Source organism: Phocoena sinus, chromosome 5 (genome assembly GCF_008692025.1).
Source record: "Phocoena sinus isolate mPhoSin1 chromosome 5, mPhoSin1.pri, whole genome shotgun sequence".
NCBI lineage: Eukaryota > Metazoa > Chordata > Mammalia > Artiodactyla > Phocoenidae > Phocoena > Phocoena sinus.
This window is the reverse complement of record NC_045767.1, coordinates 123305799-123318902: the sequence shown is the minus strand read 5'-3', so window position 1 is coordinate 123318902 and position 13104 is coordinate 123305799. Positions and strand designations below refer to the sequence as shown.

The 13104-nt window shown below is 36.2% G+C and overlaps 1 protein-coding gene across 1 annotated transcript in view; it reads right to left on the bottom strand.

Annotated features, from left to right (window-relative positions):
- The window catches only part of STPG2 (sperm tail PG-rich repeat containing 2), a gene marked incomplete at its 3' end in the record, with an annotated part of 298763 nt that overhangs the window by 256631 nt on the left and 29028 nt on the right, over positions 1-13104 (bottom strand). The window contains 1 exon segment of the mRNA XM_032632823.1: positions 12430-12550. Coding sequence (XP_032488714.1) covers positions 12430-12550 — 121 coding nt within the window.

Sequence of the window (13104 nt, the reverse complement as noted above, 5' to 3'; positions counted from 1 at the left end):
ATATGAAGAGAAAGGGAGCAACCCAGGAGAAAGAACAGTTTATGCAGAGGGAGAGGGGTAGGGGGATAAGGGTGAAGAATGGTAAATTCAAGAATCTAAAGGTAGTTTGATACAACTAAAGTCCAAGATGCATATAGAAAAACTGTGATGTGTGCAGTTGGAGAAGTAGTTAAGGGTCAGATTATAACAGCTTTGCATGTCATGATAAGAAATATTAAGACCCATATCACTCAGTATATCCCTGTATTTCACATACACTCTATTTTTAACCTTCACAGATTTATATCATTCATTCAGCAAATGTTAGAGGGAATACCATGTATTTTCTCTAATTGTTTCCTCTACATGATTTGTGTCTCCAATTAGGAAGCAAATAAAACCCAGGCTTTTTTTTTTTTCCAACTTCTGAAGTCCTAAGGCAACTAGTGTAATGCTAAGCACACAATACTCACTTCAATAAATGCTTCTTGAATTAAAATATTAATAACCTAATTATCATCAGGTTATTTAAAATCATTAACCTAGCTTTTATCTTGGCAATAATCCTAAATTAGCAAAAGGTAAATAACACATGCAGATAATTACAATGTCTCTCCTTTAAGAAAAAAAAAAAAATCAGTAAAAGCTTAGCTCTCTCCCTTTCATTTTAGGCACACTCCCTGAAAGTGCAAGCAGTCTATATTCACAGGATCCTGTTCTTTTACCATCCACCCATTCTTCAATCCACCACCACCATGCTATCTTCAACCAGTCCAGTCCACCAGAACCGATTTGCTAAAGTAACCACTGATCTCAAAATTCAGCAAAGTTCAGTGGACCATTTTCAGTTCTTATCATTATTAACCTACCCAAAATATATAACACAGGTGGCAACTACTTTCTTAAAATACAATCAACCTCTGGCTCCTGTGAGGTCACTCTTCCCTATTCTGTTCCTACCATTTTTAATCCTCCTTGTTCCTTTCTTAGATTCCCCCTTCCCCCATTTATCCATTAAATGCTGTCAATCTCCCTGGTTCAATCCTCACCCTTTGTGGATTATAACCCAATGACTAATTCCTAAATCTCCAGTCCAGATTTTTCTCAACTTTCTGACTACCTTCAAAACATTTCTACCTATATAACAAATAAATGTGTAAACTAATGTGATTCCTACACTCGTGCATACACGTGTGCACACATGCACACATATACACACACAGAGTGTGGTATGCTTTCTGTATTTTCTCTAACGCACGCATACATACACACACACACACACAGTGTGGTATGCTTTCTGTATTTTCTCTAACTCTCTACAACACCATTCACACAGTATTCTAAGTGAGAAATCTAGAAGTCATCCTCAACTTCCTTGCCACTCATCCTCCCATATCAAATTAATCACTAGATAAAAGTCAATGCTAACATCCAGGTATATATTACCCCCTCATTTCACTATCTTAATATAGCCATTCACTACGTGACTCACTATGCATCACCTCATGACTTCTCCCTCCCTCCCCTTCCCCATATCCCATCCATTTGACTCACAGCTTACTGTCCTATTTTTCTGAAATTACAAAACTGTTCATGAATCATCTGTTTAAAATATTTACTAGCTCATCATCACCTACAGATAAAAATAAAAACTGCTTTTCTTAAAACTTCAAGGCTTTGCACATCCTCTTTGCCTATAATTTCTACTCCATTTGACAAATACCTACTCATCCTTCAAAACACAACTCAAACATATTTTGGGATTCTTTTCTGACTTGTGTCATCCCCCAAGCAGAATCAATGGCTTTCTCTTCTGAAGTCTCACTGTACCTAATTTGGATATCACTGTATAATTCTTTATATATTTGTATCTTCCGTCAATGTATGAATTCCTTGATTCAGAAAAGTTTGTACTATTCCTCATCTTTCTATCCACACTACGGAGTAGGTGTTCAATCAATACTCATTAAATAAGTAATAGGGGACTTCCCTGGTGGCACAGTGGTTAAAAATCCACCTGCCAATGCAGGGGACACGGGTTCGATCCCTGGTCCAGGAAGATCCCACATGCCACGGAGCAGCTAAGCCTGTGTGCCACAACTACTAAAGCCTGCATGCCCTAGAGCCCACACACCACAACTACAGAAGCCTGCACACTCTAGGGCCCACGTGCTGCAACTACTGAAGCCCGCGTACCTAGAGCCCATGCTCCACAACAAGAGAAGCCACCGCAAATGAGAAGCCCGTGCACTGCAACGAAGAGTAGCCCCTGCTCGCCACAACTAGAGAAAGCCCATGAATAGCAAAGACCCAACACAGCCAAAAAAATAAAAATTTAAAAAAAGTAATAGTAATAACTATAACTTACTGAGTGTTAACAAATGTCAAACACTGTGTTAAGCAGTGTCTGTGTGTGTGTGTATAATCACATTTCATTGAATTCTCACAATGACATTTTTGTTATATTTTTATATATATTATTATTCATATTTTAGAGATTTAGAAGGAAAACTACATAGGCTTAGAATGGCAAAGTAACTTGCCCAAGGTCACACAACTAGTACGTAATGGAGCAAAAAATTGCAGTGTGGTTCCAAAGTGTGAACTCCTTACCACTAAACTATGAATAAATCTAAGAATGCTTTGTTTATTTTATAAAGTTCTTAAAATTTTACCATGAATGACTGTGACTTCAATATATATAAAACTCACTAATAAGAGTACAAACTATTATACAATTAGACTTGAAGATATCAGATGCTCTTCCAAAGGATATTGAATCACTGTTTAAGCATTAAATAAATGTTTCCAACTCCAACCTCACAGCTTTTTTCACACAGTTTTGTCCATTTATATTTTAATGATTCAATCTTTTCCTCCAATCTTTCTTGACATCTATCTTTTTATTTTTGAAACCCATAATTTAAAAATTGGAAAAGTTGGGCTTCCCTGGTGGCACAGTGGATGAGAGTCTGCCTGCCAATGCAGGGGACACGGGTTCGTGCCCCGGTCTGGGAAGATCCCACATGCCGAGAGCGGCTGGGCCCGTGAGCCATGGCTGCTGAGCCTGCCCGTCCGGAGCCTGTGCTCCGCAACGGGAGAGGCCAAAACAGTGAGAGGCCCGCATACCGCAAAAAAAAAAAAAAAAATTGGAAAAGTTTTTCTAGAAAATAAGAAAAGTGATCACTCAGATTTCTGGATACAGTAACCATAATTCAAACAATTAATTTGTGTTTGGGGGAGAAAAACACACTTAATTGTGTGCAAGTCTTCCTAAATCTTTGTTTATCCTCAAATTTTAGCTCTTTCAAGGTCACCACTACATATTTCTAGCTGTAATAAATTCCAAGTGTCTGTTATAATGCCCACAAATCAGGTAGTTTAATAAATGTTAAAGACTAGCAATGAAAAGAGAAAAGGTGAAATTTTCACATCAGAAATACTGGAACAATCCACCCATAAGAGAAAATCATTAATAATAATGTAATGGCAGGCTTCAAAAAAAAATCACAAAGAGGCTATATATTATTTCTGCCTCTTATGTCCTTATTATTAATCTCTGTAGCATGTTTTTGAAACTACAACTTTCTACTAGAGATCTACTTAATACCTACTTAAGAAGAGTACATTATTTTTTGGTATATTCTAATCTAGAGGAAAACCAAGTTTATATATTACAACTTTAAAATATAACTTCTGAAATTCTAACAATTTTCATAAATTTATACAGACAAATGAACAGAAATGACAGCTCTATAACTTAGTTTGCAACCAGAATTTAAATAACATTTTGAAATATATAGTTCCAAGTTATTTCAAGGTGGCAGACCTATCAAAGAACTAAAACTTCTAATTTAGGTTTGCTCAGGATAACTACAAGGCGAATTTTCATACCACATGATTTTTAACCATTTGTTTTAATGAATATGGGAAATGAATGAATAAAGATTTTCTGTCGATAAAGAACCAAAGTACTGGCGCCACCTACTGACATTTTACTCAGTTTTTCTGACTGATCAGAAGCTACTACAGCAACTTCCTAAGTTTATTACCAAATCAAAGAACTTCAATAGAAATAAGTTAAATGTTTTTGTATATTAAAGACATCATTAATGTTAAGGAGGATACTAACAAGAATTTTCTTTGCCAAAGGCAAGACATATTCCTGTGGAAAATATTCACTTTGAATAAAAGTTAATAGTTGTGTTTCTTAACATAAGTTATCAGTAGAGTAAAATGCCAAAATGCATTCAAAAGATATATTGAAACAATACTGTGTATAAAACAGAATTAAATAGATTTCAAGGATATGATAAGTAAAAAACACAATCATTCATATTATATTCATATTATTATATATCATATTTTGTTGTACCATCAGAAAATGCTTACATCCAAAGACATTAGAGTACTTACTTGTCTAATTATTTTATTGCTTTAAAACTTATCCTTCGAAGGCACTATTATGAAAGGGAAAACCTAAGCATTCTCTAAATTAAAATTTTAAAATAAAATGGCTCATTTTTCAGATCTGTAATCATTCATTCAAAAAAGATTATTAAACATTATGTACCTCACTCTATTAACTACAGGAATACAAAAGAAAAAAAAAGTAGAATTAAAGATTCTTGTCCTCTAAGAATAATGGTTTAATTGGGGACATAAGATAAAAACATTTTTTTACAAAAAAGATTCCATATACAAGAAATAATGTTATTCAGCCCTGAACCAAGATGGCAGAGTAGAAGGACACGCTCTCGCTCCCTCTTGCGAGAACACAAGAATCACAACTAGCTGCTGGACAATCAATAGGAAGACACTGGAACTCACCAAAAACCACACCCCACATCCAAAGACAAAGGAGAAACCACTATGAGACGGTAGGAGGGGTGCAATCACAGTAAAATCAAATCCCATAACTGCTGGGTGGGTGACTCACAGACAGGAGAACACTTATACCACAGAAGTCCACCCACTGGAGTGAAGGTTCTGAGCTCCACATCAGGCTTCCCAACCTGGGGGTCTGGCAAGAGGAGGAGGAATTCCTAGAGAATCAGACTTTGAAGGCTAGTGGGATTTGATTGCAGGACTTCGACAGGACTGGGGGAAACAGAGACTCCACACTTGGAGGGCACACACAAAGTAGTGTACTCATCAGGACCCAGGGGAAAGAGCACTGACCCCAGAGGAGACTGAAACAGACCTACCTGCTAGGGCTCTAGGGTCTCCTGCAGAGGCAGTGGGGGGGCTGTGGCTCACTGTGGGGACAAGGACACTGGCAGCAGAAGTTCTGGGAAGTACTCCTTGGCGTCAGCCCTCCCAGAGTCTGCCATTAGCCCCACCAAAGAGCCCAGGCAGGCTCCAGTGTTGGGTTGCCTCAGGCCAAACAACCAACAGGGAGGGAACCCAGCCCCACCCATCAGCAGTCAAACGGATTAAAGTTTTACTGAGCTCTGCCCACCAGAGAAACAGTCAGCTCTACCCACCACCAGTCGTTCCCATCAGGAAACTTGCACAAGGCTCTTAGATAGCCTCATCCACCAGAGGGCAGACTGCAGAAGCAAGAAGAACTACAATCCTGCAGCCTGTGGAACAAAAACCACATTCACAGAAAGATAGGCAAGATGAAAAGGCAGAGGGCTATGTACCAGATGAAGGAACAAGTTAAACCCAAGAAAAACAACTAAATGAAGTGGAGATATGCAACCTTCCAGAAAAAGAATTCAGAATAGTGAAGATGATCCAGGACCTCGGAAAAAGAATGGAGGCAAAGATCGAGAAGATCCAAGAAATGTTTAACAAAGACCTAGAAGAATTAAAGAACAAACAAACAGACATGAACAATACAATAACTGAAATGAAAAATATACTAGAAGCAATCAATAGCAGAATAACTAAGGCAGAAGAACGGATAAGTGACCTGGAAGACAGATGGTGAAATTCACTGCTGAGGAACAGAATAAAGAAAAAAGAATGAAAAGAAATGAAGACAGCCTAAGAGACCTCTGGGACAACATTAAACGCAGCAACGTTTGCATTATATGGGACCCAGAAGGAGGAGAGAGAGAGAAAGGACCCAAGAAAATATTTGAAGAGATTATAGTCAAACAATTCCCTAACATGGGAAACGAAATAGCCACCCAAGTCCAGGAAGCGCAAAGAGTCCAATACAGGATATACCCAAGGAGAAACACGCTGACACACATAGTAATCAAATTGACAAAAATTAAAGACAAAGAAAAATTATCGAAAACAGCAAGGGAAAAATGAAAAATAACATACAAGGGAACTCCCATCAGGTTAACAGCTGATTTCTCAGCAGAAACCCTACAAGCCAGAAGGGAGTGGCAGGACATATTTAAAGTGATGAAAGGGAAGAACCTATAACCAAGATTACTCTGCCCAGCAAGGATCTCATTCAGATTTGATGGAGAAATCAAAAGCTTTACAGACAAGCAAAAGCGAAGAGAATTCAGCACCACCAAACCACCTTTACAACAAATGCTAAAGGAACTTCTCTAAGTGGGAAACACAAGACAAGAAAAGGACCTCCAAAAACAAACTCAAAACCATGAAGAAAATGGTAATAGGAACATACATATCGATAATTACCTTAAACGTGAATGGATTAAATGCTCCAACCAAAAGACAAAGGCTTCCTGAATGGATACAAAAACAAGACCCATATATATGCTGTCTACAAGAGACCCACTTCAGACCTAGGGACACATACAGACTGAAAGAGAGGGGATGGAAAAAGATATTCCATGCAAATGGAACTCAAAAGAAAGCTGGAGTACCAATACTCATATCAGATAAAATAGACTTTAAAATAAAGAATGTTACAAGACACAAGGAATGACACTATATAACGATCATGAGATCAATCCAAGAAGAAGATATAACAATTAGAAATATATATGCAAACAACATATGAGCACCTCAGTACATAAGGCAACTGCTAACAGTTACAAAAGAGGATATCGACAGTAACTCAATAATAGTGGGGGATGTTAAAACCTCACTTACAACAACGGACAGATCATCCCAACAGAAAATTAATAAGGAAACACACGCTTTAAATGACACAAAAGACCAGACAGATTTAACTGATATTTATAGAACATTCTATCCAAAAACAGCAAATTCCACTTTCTTCTCAAGTGTGCATGGAACATTTTCCAGGATAGATCACATCTTGGGTCACAAATCAAGCCTCAGTAAATTTAAGAAAACTGAAATCATATCAAGTATCTTTTCTGACCACAACACTATGAGATTAGAAATTACAGGGAAAAAAACGTAAAAAACACAAACACATGGAGGCTAAACAATATGTTACTAAATAACCAAGAGATCACTGAAGAAATCAAAGAGGAAATCAAAAAATACCTAGAGACAAATGACAATGAAAACATGACAACCTAAAACCTATGGGATACAGCAAAAGCAGTTCTAAGAGGGAAGCTTATAGCAATACAAGCGTGCTTCAAGAAAGAAGAAAAATCTCAAATAAACAATCTAACCTTACACCTAAAGGAACTAGAGAATGAAGAACAAACAAAACCCAAAGTTAGCAGAAGGAAAGAAATCATAAAGATCAGAGCAGAAATAAATGAAATAGAAACAAAGAAAATAGCAAAGATCAATAAAACTAAAAGCTGGTTCTTTGAGAAGATAAACAAAATTGATAAACCATTAGCCAGACTCATCAAGAAAAAGAGGGAGAGGACTCAAGTCAATAAAATTAGAAATGAAAAAGGAGAAGTTACAACACACACTGCAGAAATACAACGCATCCTAAGAGACTACTACAAGCAACTCTATGCCAATAAAATGGACAACCTGGAAGAATTGGACAAATTCTTATAAAGGTATAACCTTCCAAGACTGAACTAGGAAGAAATAGAAAATATGAACAGACCAATCACAAGTAATGAAATTGAAACTGTGATTAAAAATCTTCCAACAAACAAAAGTCCAGGACCAGATGGCCTCACAGATGAATTCTATCAAACATTTAGAGAAGAGCTAACACCCATCCTTCTCAAACTCTTCCAAAAAATTGCAGAGGAAGGTACACTCCCAAACTCATTCTATGAGGCCACCATCACACTTATACCAAAACCAGACAAAGATACTGCAAAAAAATTACAGACCAATATCACTGATGAATATTGGTGCAAAAATCCTCAACAAAATACTAGCAAACAGAGTCCAACAACACATTAAAAGGGTCATACACCATGATCAAGTGCAATTTATTCCAGGGATGCAAGGATTCTACAATATATGCAAATCAATCAATGTGATACACCATATTAACAAACTGAAGAACAAAAACCATATGATCATCTCAATAGATGCAGAACAAGCTTTGGACAAAACTCAACACCCACTTATGATAAAAACTCTCCAGAAAGTATGCATAGAGGGAACCTACCTCAACATAATAAAGGCCATATATGACAAACCCACAGCAAACATCGTTCAAAATGGTGAAAAACTGAAAGCATTTCCTCTAAGATCAGGAACAAGACAAGGATGTCCACTCTCACCACTATTATTCAACATAGTTTTGGAAGTCCTAGCCACAGCAATCAGAGAAGAAAAAGAAATTAAAGGAATACAAATTGGAAAAGGAAAAGTAAAACTGTCACTGTCTTCAGATGACATGATACCATACATAGAGAATCCTAAAGATGCCACCAGAAAACTAATAGAGCTAATCAATGAATTTGGTAAAGTTGCAGGATACCAAATTCATGCACAGAAATCTCTTGCATTCCTATACACTAATGATGAACAATCTGAACAAGAAATTAAGGAAACACTCCCATTTGCCATTGCAAGAAAAATAATAAAATACCTAAGAATAAACCTACCTAAGGAGACAAAAGACCTGTATGCAGAAAACTATAAGACACTGAAGAAAGAAATTAAAGATGATACCAACGGATGGAGAGATATACCATGTTCTTGGATTGGAAGAATCAATATTGTGAAAATGACTATACTACCCAAAGCAATCTACAGATGCAATGCAATCCCTATCAAATTACCAATGGCATTTTTTACAGAACTAGAACAAAAAAATCTTAAAATTTGTATGGAGACACAAAAGACCCCGAATAGCCAAAGCAGTCTTGAGGGGAAAAAACAGAGCTGGAGGAATCAAACGTCCTGACTTCAAACTATACTACAAAGCTACAGTAATCAAGACAATGTGGTACTGGCACAAAAAGAGAAATATAGATCAATGGAACAGCATAGAAAGCTCGGAGATAAACCCACCCACCTATGGTCAGCTAATCTATGACAAAGGAGGCAAGGATATAAAATGGAGAAAAGACACTCTCTTCAATAAGTGGTTTTGTTCCATAAAAAGGAACAAAACAGACTTCACCAAGAATATTATTCTTAGTTCTCAAAATCATATTTTAAGGAGAGAAAGATTCAAAAACTAACGAAGATCCCTAGATAACGTCAAAGGAAAATAAGTTATCCTGAAGCTAAATACTGAGAATAGTCAAAGATATTTAGAACATTTATCCTTACTAGAAAAGATCTAAAGGGAGATTTAAAAGAAGGCATAGGAAAAGGGAGAATAAATAGACAACAAGTGGTGCTGGGAAAACTGGACAGCTACATGTAAAAGAATGAAATTAGAACACTCCCTAACACCATAAACAAAAATAAACTCAAAATGGATTAGAGACCTAAATGTAAGACCAGACATTATAAAACTCTTAGAGGAAAACATAGGCAAAACACACTTTGACATAAATCACAGCAAGATCTTTTTTGATCCACCTCCTAGAGTAATGGAAATAAAAACAAAAATAAACGGGATCTAATGAAACTCAAAAGCATTTGCAAAGCAACAGAAACTACAAACAGGACAAAAAGACAACCCTTAGAATGGGAGAAAATATTTGCAAGCAAATCAATGGACAAAGGATTAATCTCCAAAATATATATGCAGCTCAATGTTAAAAACAGAAACAACCCAGTCCAAAAATGGGCAGACCTAAATAGACATTTCTCCATAGAAGACATAGAGATGGCCAAGAAGCACATGAAAAGCTGCTCAACATCATTAATTATTACAGAAATGCAAATCAAAACTACAATGAGGTATAACCTCACACCACTTAAAATGGGCACCATCAGAAAGTCTACAAACAACAAGTGCTGGAGACAGTGTGGAGAAAAGGTAACCTTCTTGCACTGTTGGTGGGAATGTAAATTGATACAGCCACTATGGAGAACAGTATGGAAGTTAGTTAAGAAACTAAAAACAGAATTACCATATGACCCAGCAATCCCACTACTGGGCATATACCCAGAGAAAACAGTAATTCAAAAAGACACATGCACCCAAATGTTCATTGCAGCACTATTTACAATAGTCAGACCATGGATGCAACCTAAATGCCCATCAACAGATGAATAGATAAAGAAGATGTGGCACCTATTTACAATGGAATATTACTCAGCCATAAAAAGGAACAAAACTGGTTCATTTGTAGAGACGTGGGTGAATCTAGAGACTGTCATACAGAGTGAAGTAAGTCAAAAAGAGAAAAACAAATATTGTATATTAACGCATATATGTGGAACCTAGAAAAATGGTACAGATGAACTGGCTTGCAGGGCAGAAATTGAGACACAGATGTAGACAACAAACATATGGACACCAATGGGGGAAAGCGGAGGCGGGGGTGGGTGATTAACTGGGAGATTGGGATTAACATGTATACACAAATATGTGTAAAATGGATAACTAATAAGAACATGCTGTATAAAAAAATAAATAAAATTCAAAAAAAAATTTATAAACCTCTAGCCAGGCAAACTAAGAAAGAAGAGAGAGGATACAAATTACTGATATCAGAAATGAAGGAGCGGGGGCTTCCCTGGTGGTGCAGTGGTTGAGAGTCCACCTGCCGGTGCAGGGGACATGGGTTCGTGCCCCGGTCCGGGAAGATTCCACATGCCGCGGAGCGGCTGGGCCCGTGAGCCATGGCCGCTGAGCCCGTGCGTCCGGAGCCTGTGCTCCGCAACAGGAGAGGCCACAGCAGTCAGAGGCCCGCGTACCACACACACACAAAAAAGAAGTGAAGGAGGGGACATCACTATAGTTCCCATATGCATTAAAAGAATAAGGGAATACTATGAACAATTCTATGCCCATAAATTTGATAACCTAGATGAAAGGACCAATTCCTTAAAAGACTCAATCTCCCAAATTCTCATGAGAAGAAATAGATGATCTGAATAGGCCTATGCCTATTAAAGATATCAAGTCAATAATTCATAACCTTCCAAAACAAAAAGCACCAGACCCAGATGGATTCACTGGTGAATTCTACCACACATTTAAGGAAAAAATTTATACCAATCTCTACAATCTCTTTCAGAAGATATAAGCACAGGGAATACTTCCTAACTCATTTTATGAGGCCAGCATTACCTTATTACTAAAACCAGACAAACACATTACAAGAAAACCATAAACCAGTACCTCTCATGATTTAAATTAACACTTTTTATCTTGTTTGAGATTTATTATTGTTATTCTATGAAAACAATTGCATCATATTACTCTGTTATTGTATCTTTTTCTAATAGTTCTATAAGCAATATTTTTCCTTGCTGATTAACATTCAGGGGAAGACAGAGAAAATTCTTATTGAAATACTCACTGATTTCTCAACTGAGAGTCATTTATCCTTACTCTAAATGATCCATTTTGAAATGTTTATCCTATAATCTTCAAGTTTTTAAGTTTAAATATACTAGAGGAAAAAAAAACCCAGGTTTTTGTGCCTACAAGTTCCAAATAATTAAACTGAAACATAGCTACAAAAAATATTTAATGGCATTTAGATTTTTATATTAATATACACTACCTAGAACAATGAAGATAAAAATATTACTATGTACTAACCAGACTTCACCAAGAATATTATTCTTAGTTCTCAAAATCATATTTTAAGGAGAGAAAGATTCAAAAACTAATGAAGATCCCTAGATAACGTCAAAGGAAAATAAGTTATCCTGAAGCTAAATACTGAGAATAGTCAAAGATATTTAGAACATTTATCCTTACTAGAAAAGATCTAAAGGGAGATTTAAAAGAAGTCATAGGAAAAGGGAGAATAAATAGACAACAAGCAGCTAAAGTTAGGTCAGTTTAAGAAGGAAATTGTAAGAAACAGAGTAGTCCACTACTGAAACAAGAAACCTCAGGGGTATTGAGTTCTTTATCACAAGAGGTGTTCAAGCAGAGACAGCGATCAACTTGAAGGAAATTTTAAACACAGTTCCTCAGTTCCTTCCACAAAATTCAGAGTGACAACTACCTACGAGGAACAGTAGACGAGTACTCTGTATGATAATAAGATTCAATGACCTTAAAATCTAGGAAGTAGATGAAATAGTTACTTTTCAACTTACTTTTTCCTCCTGCAATATTATTACTTCATAAAGTCATGGGAGATTTGAGCAATGATTTTGCTGTTGATCTTTCTTGATGTTAATATTTTCATAATGTAGTGCCTTTTTCCTTTAGAAAATTCAGAAAAAAATTATTCTCAATTTCAAATATATAAATGTCTATATAAGTTAAGAGAATATTTTTATACCATTTCCTGCTTAAAAAGTATTCAATAAGATATCTGGGTGTGTTAGGCCAATATATCCTAAACTCTGCCAGATCTATTCATTTATATTGGTTAGATCTGCATTTTCCAATTCAGAGCATTAAAATATACCTATTCTAATAATGTTTCCAAAAAGAAAATAAAATGTGGGATTTATGTCATGAATTTAAATAAAAAGCTACCAAAAATACTTTCCCGTGTAGTTTATTCACCATAAAAGGTCTTTAAAATTTCAAATCACTTGGTATTTCAACTATTAACTAAAATAAGGGGAAAATAGTCAATGCTATTTATATCATAAAACAATCAGGAAAAGGGCATAAAGAAAGATCTTTGAAAATGAAAGGGAAGCTTATTTTCATTGAAATTTACGCAAGTAAGAATAATAAACCATGTAAGCAGTGAATAACAGCCCAAGCTCTGGAGTCAGACAGCCTGATATGAATCCTAACATTGT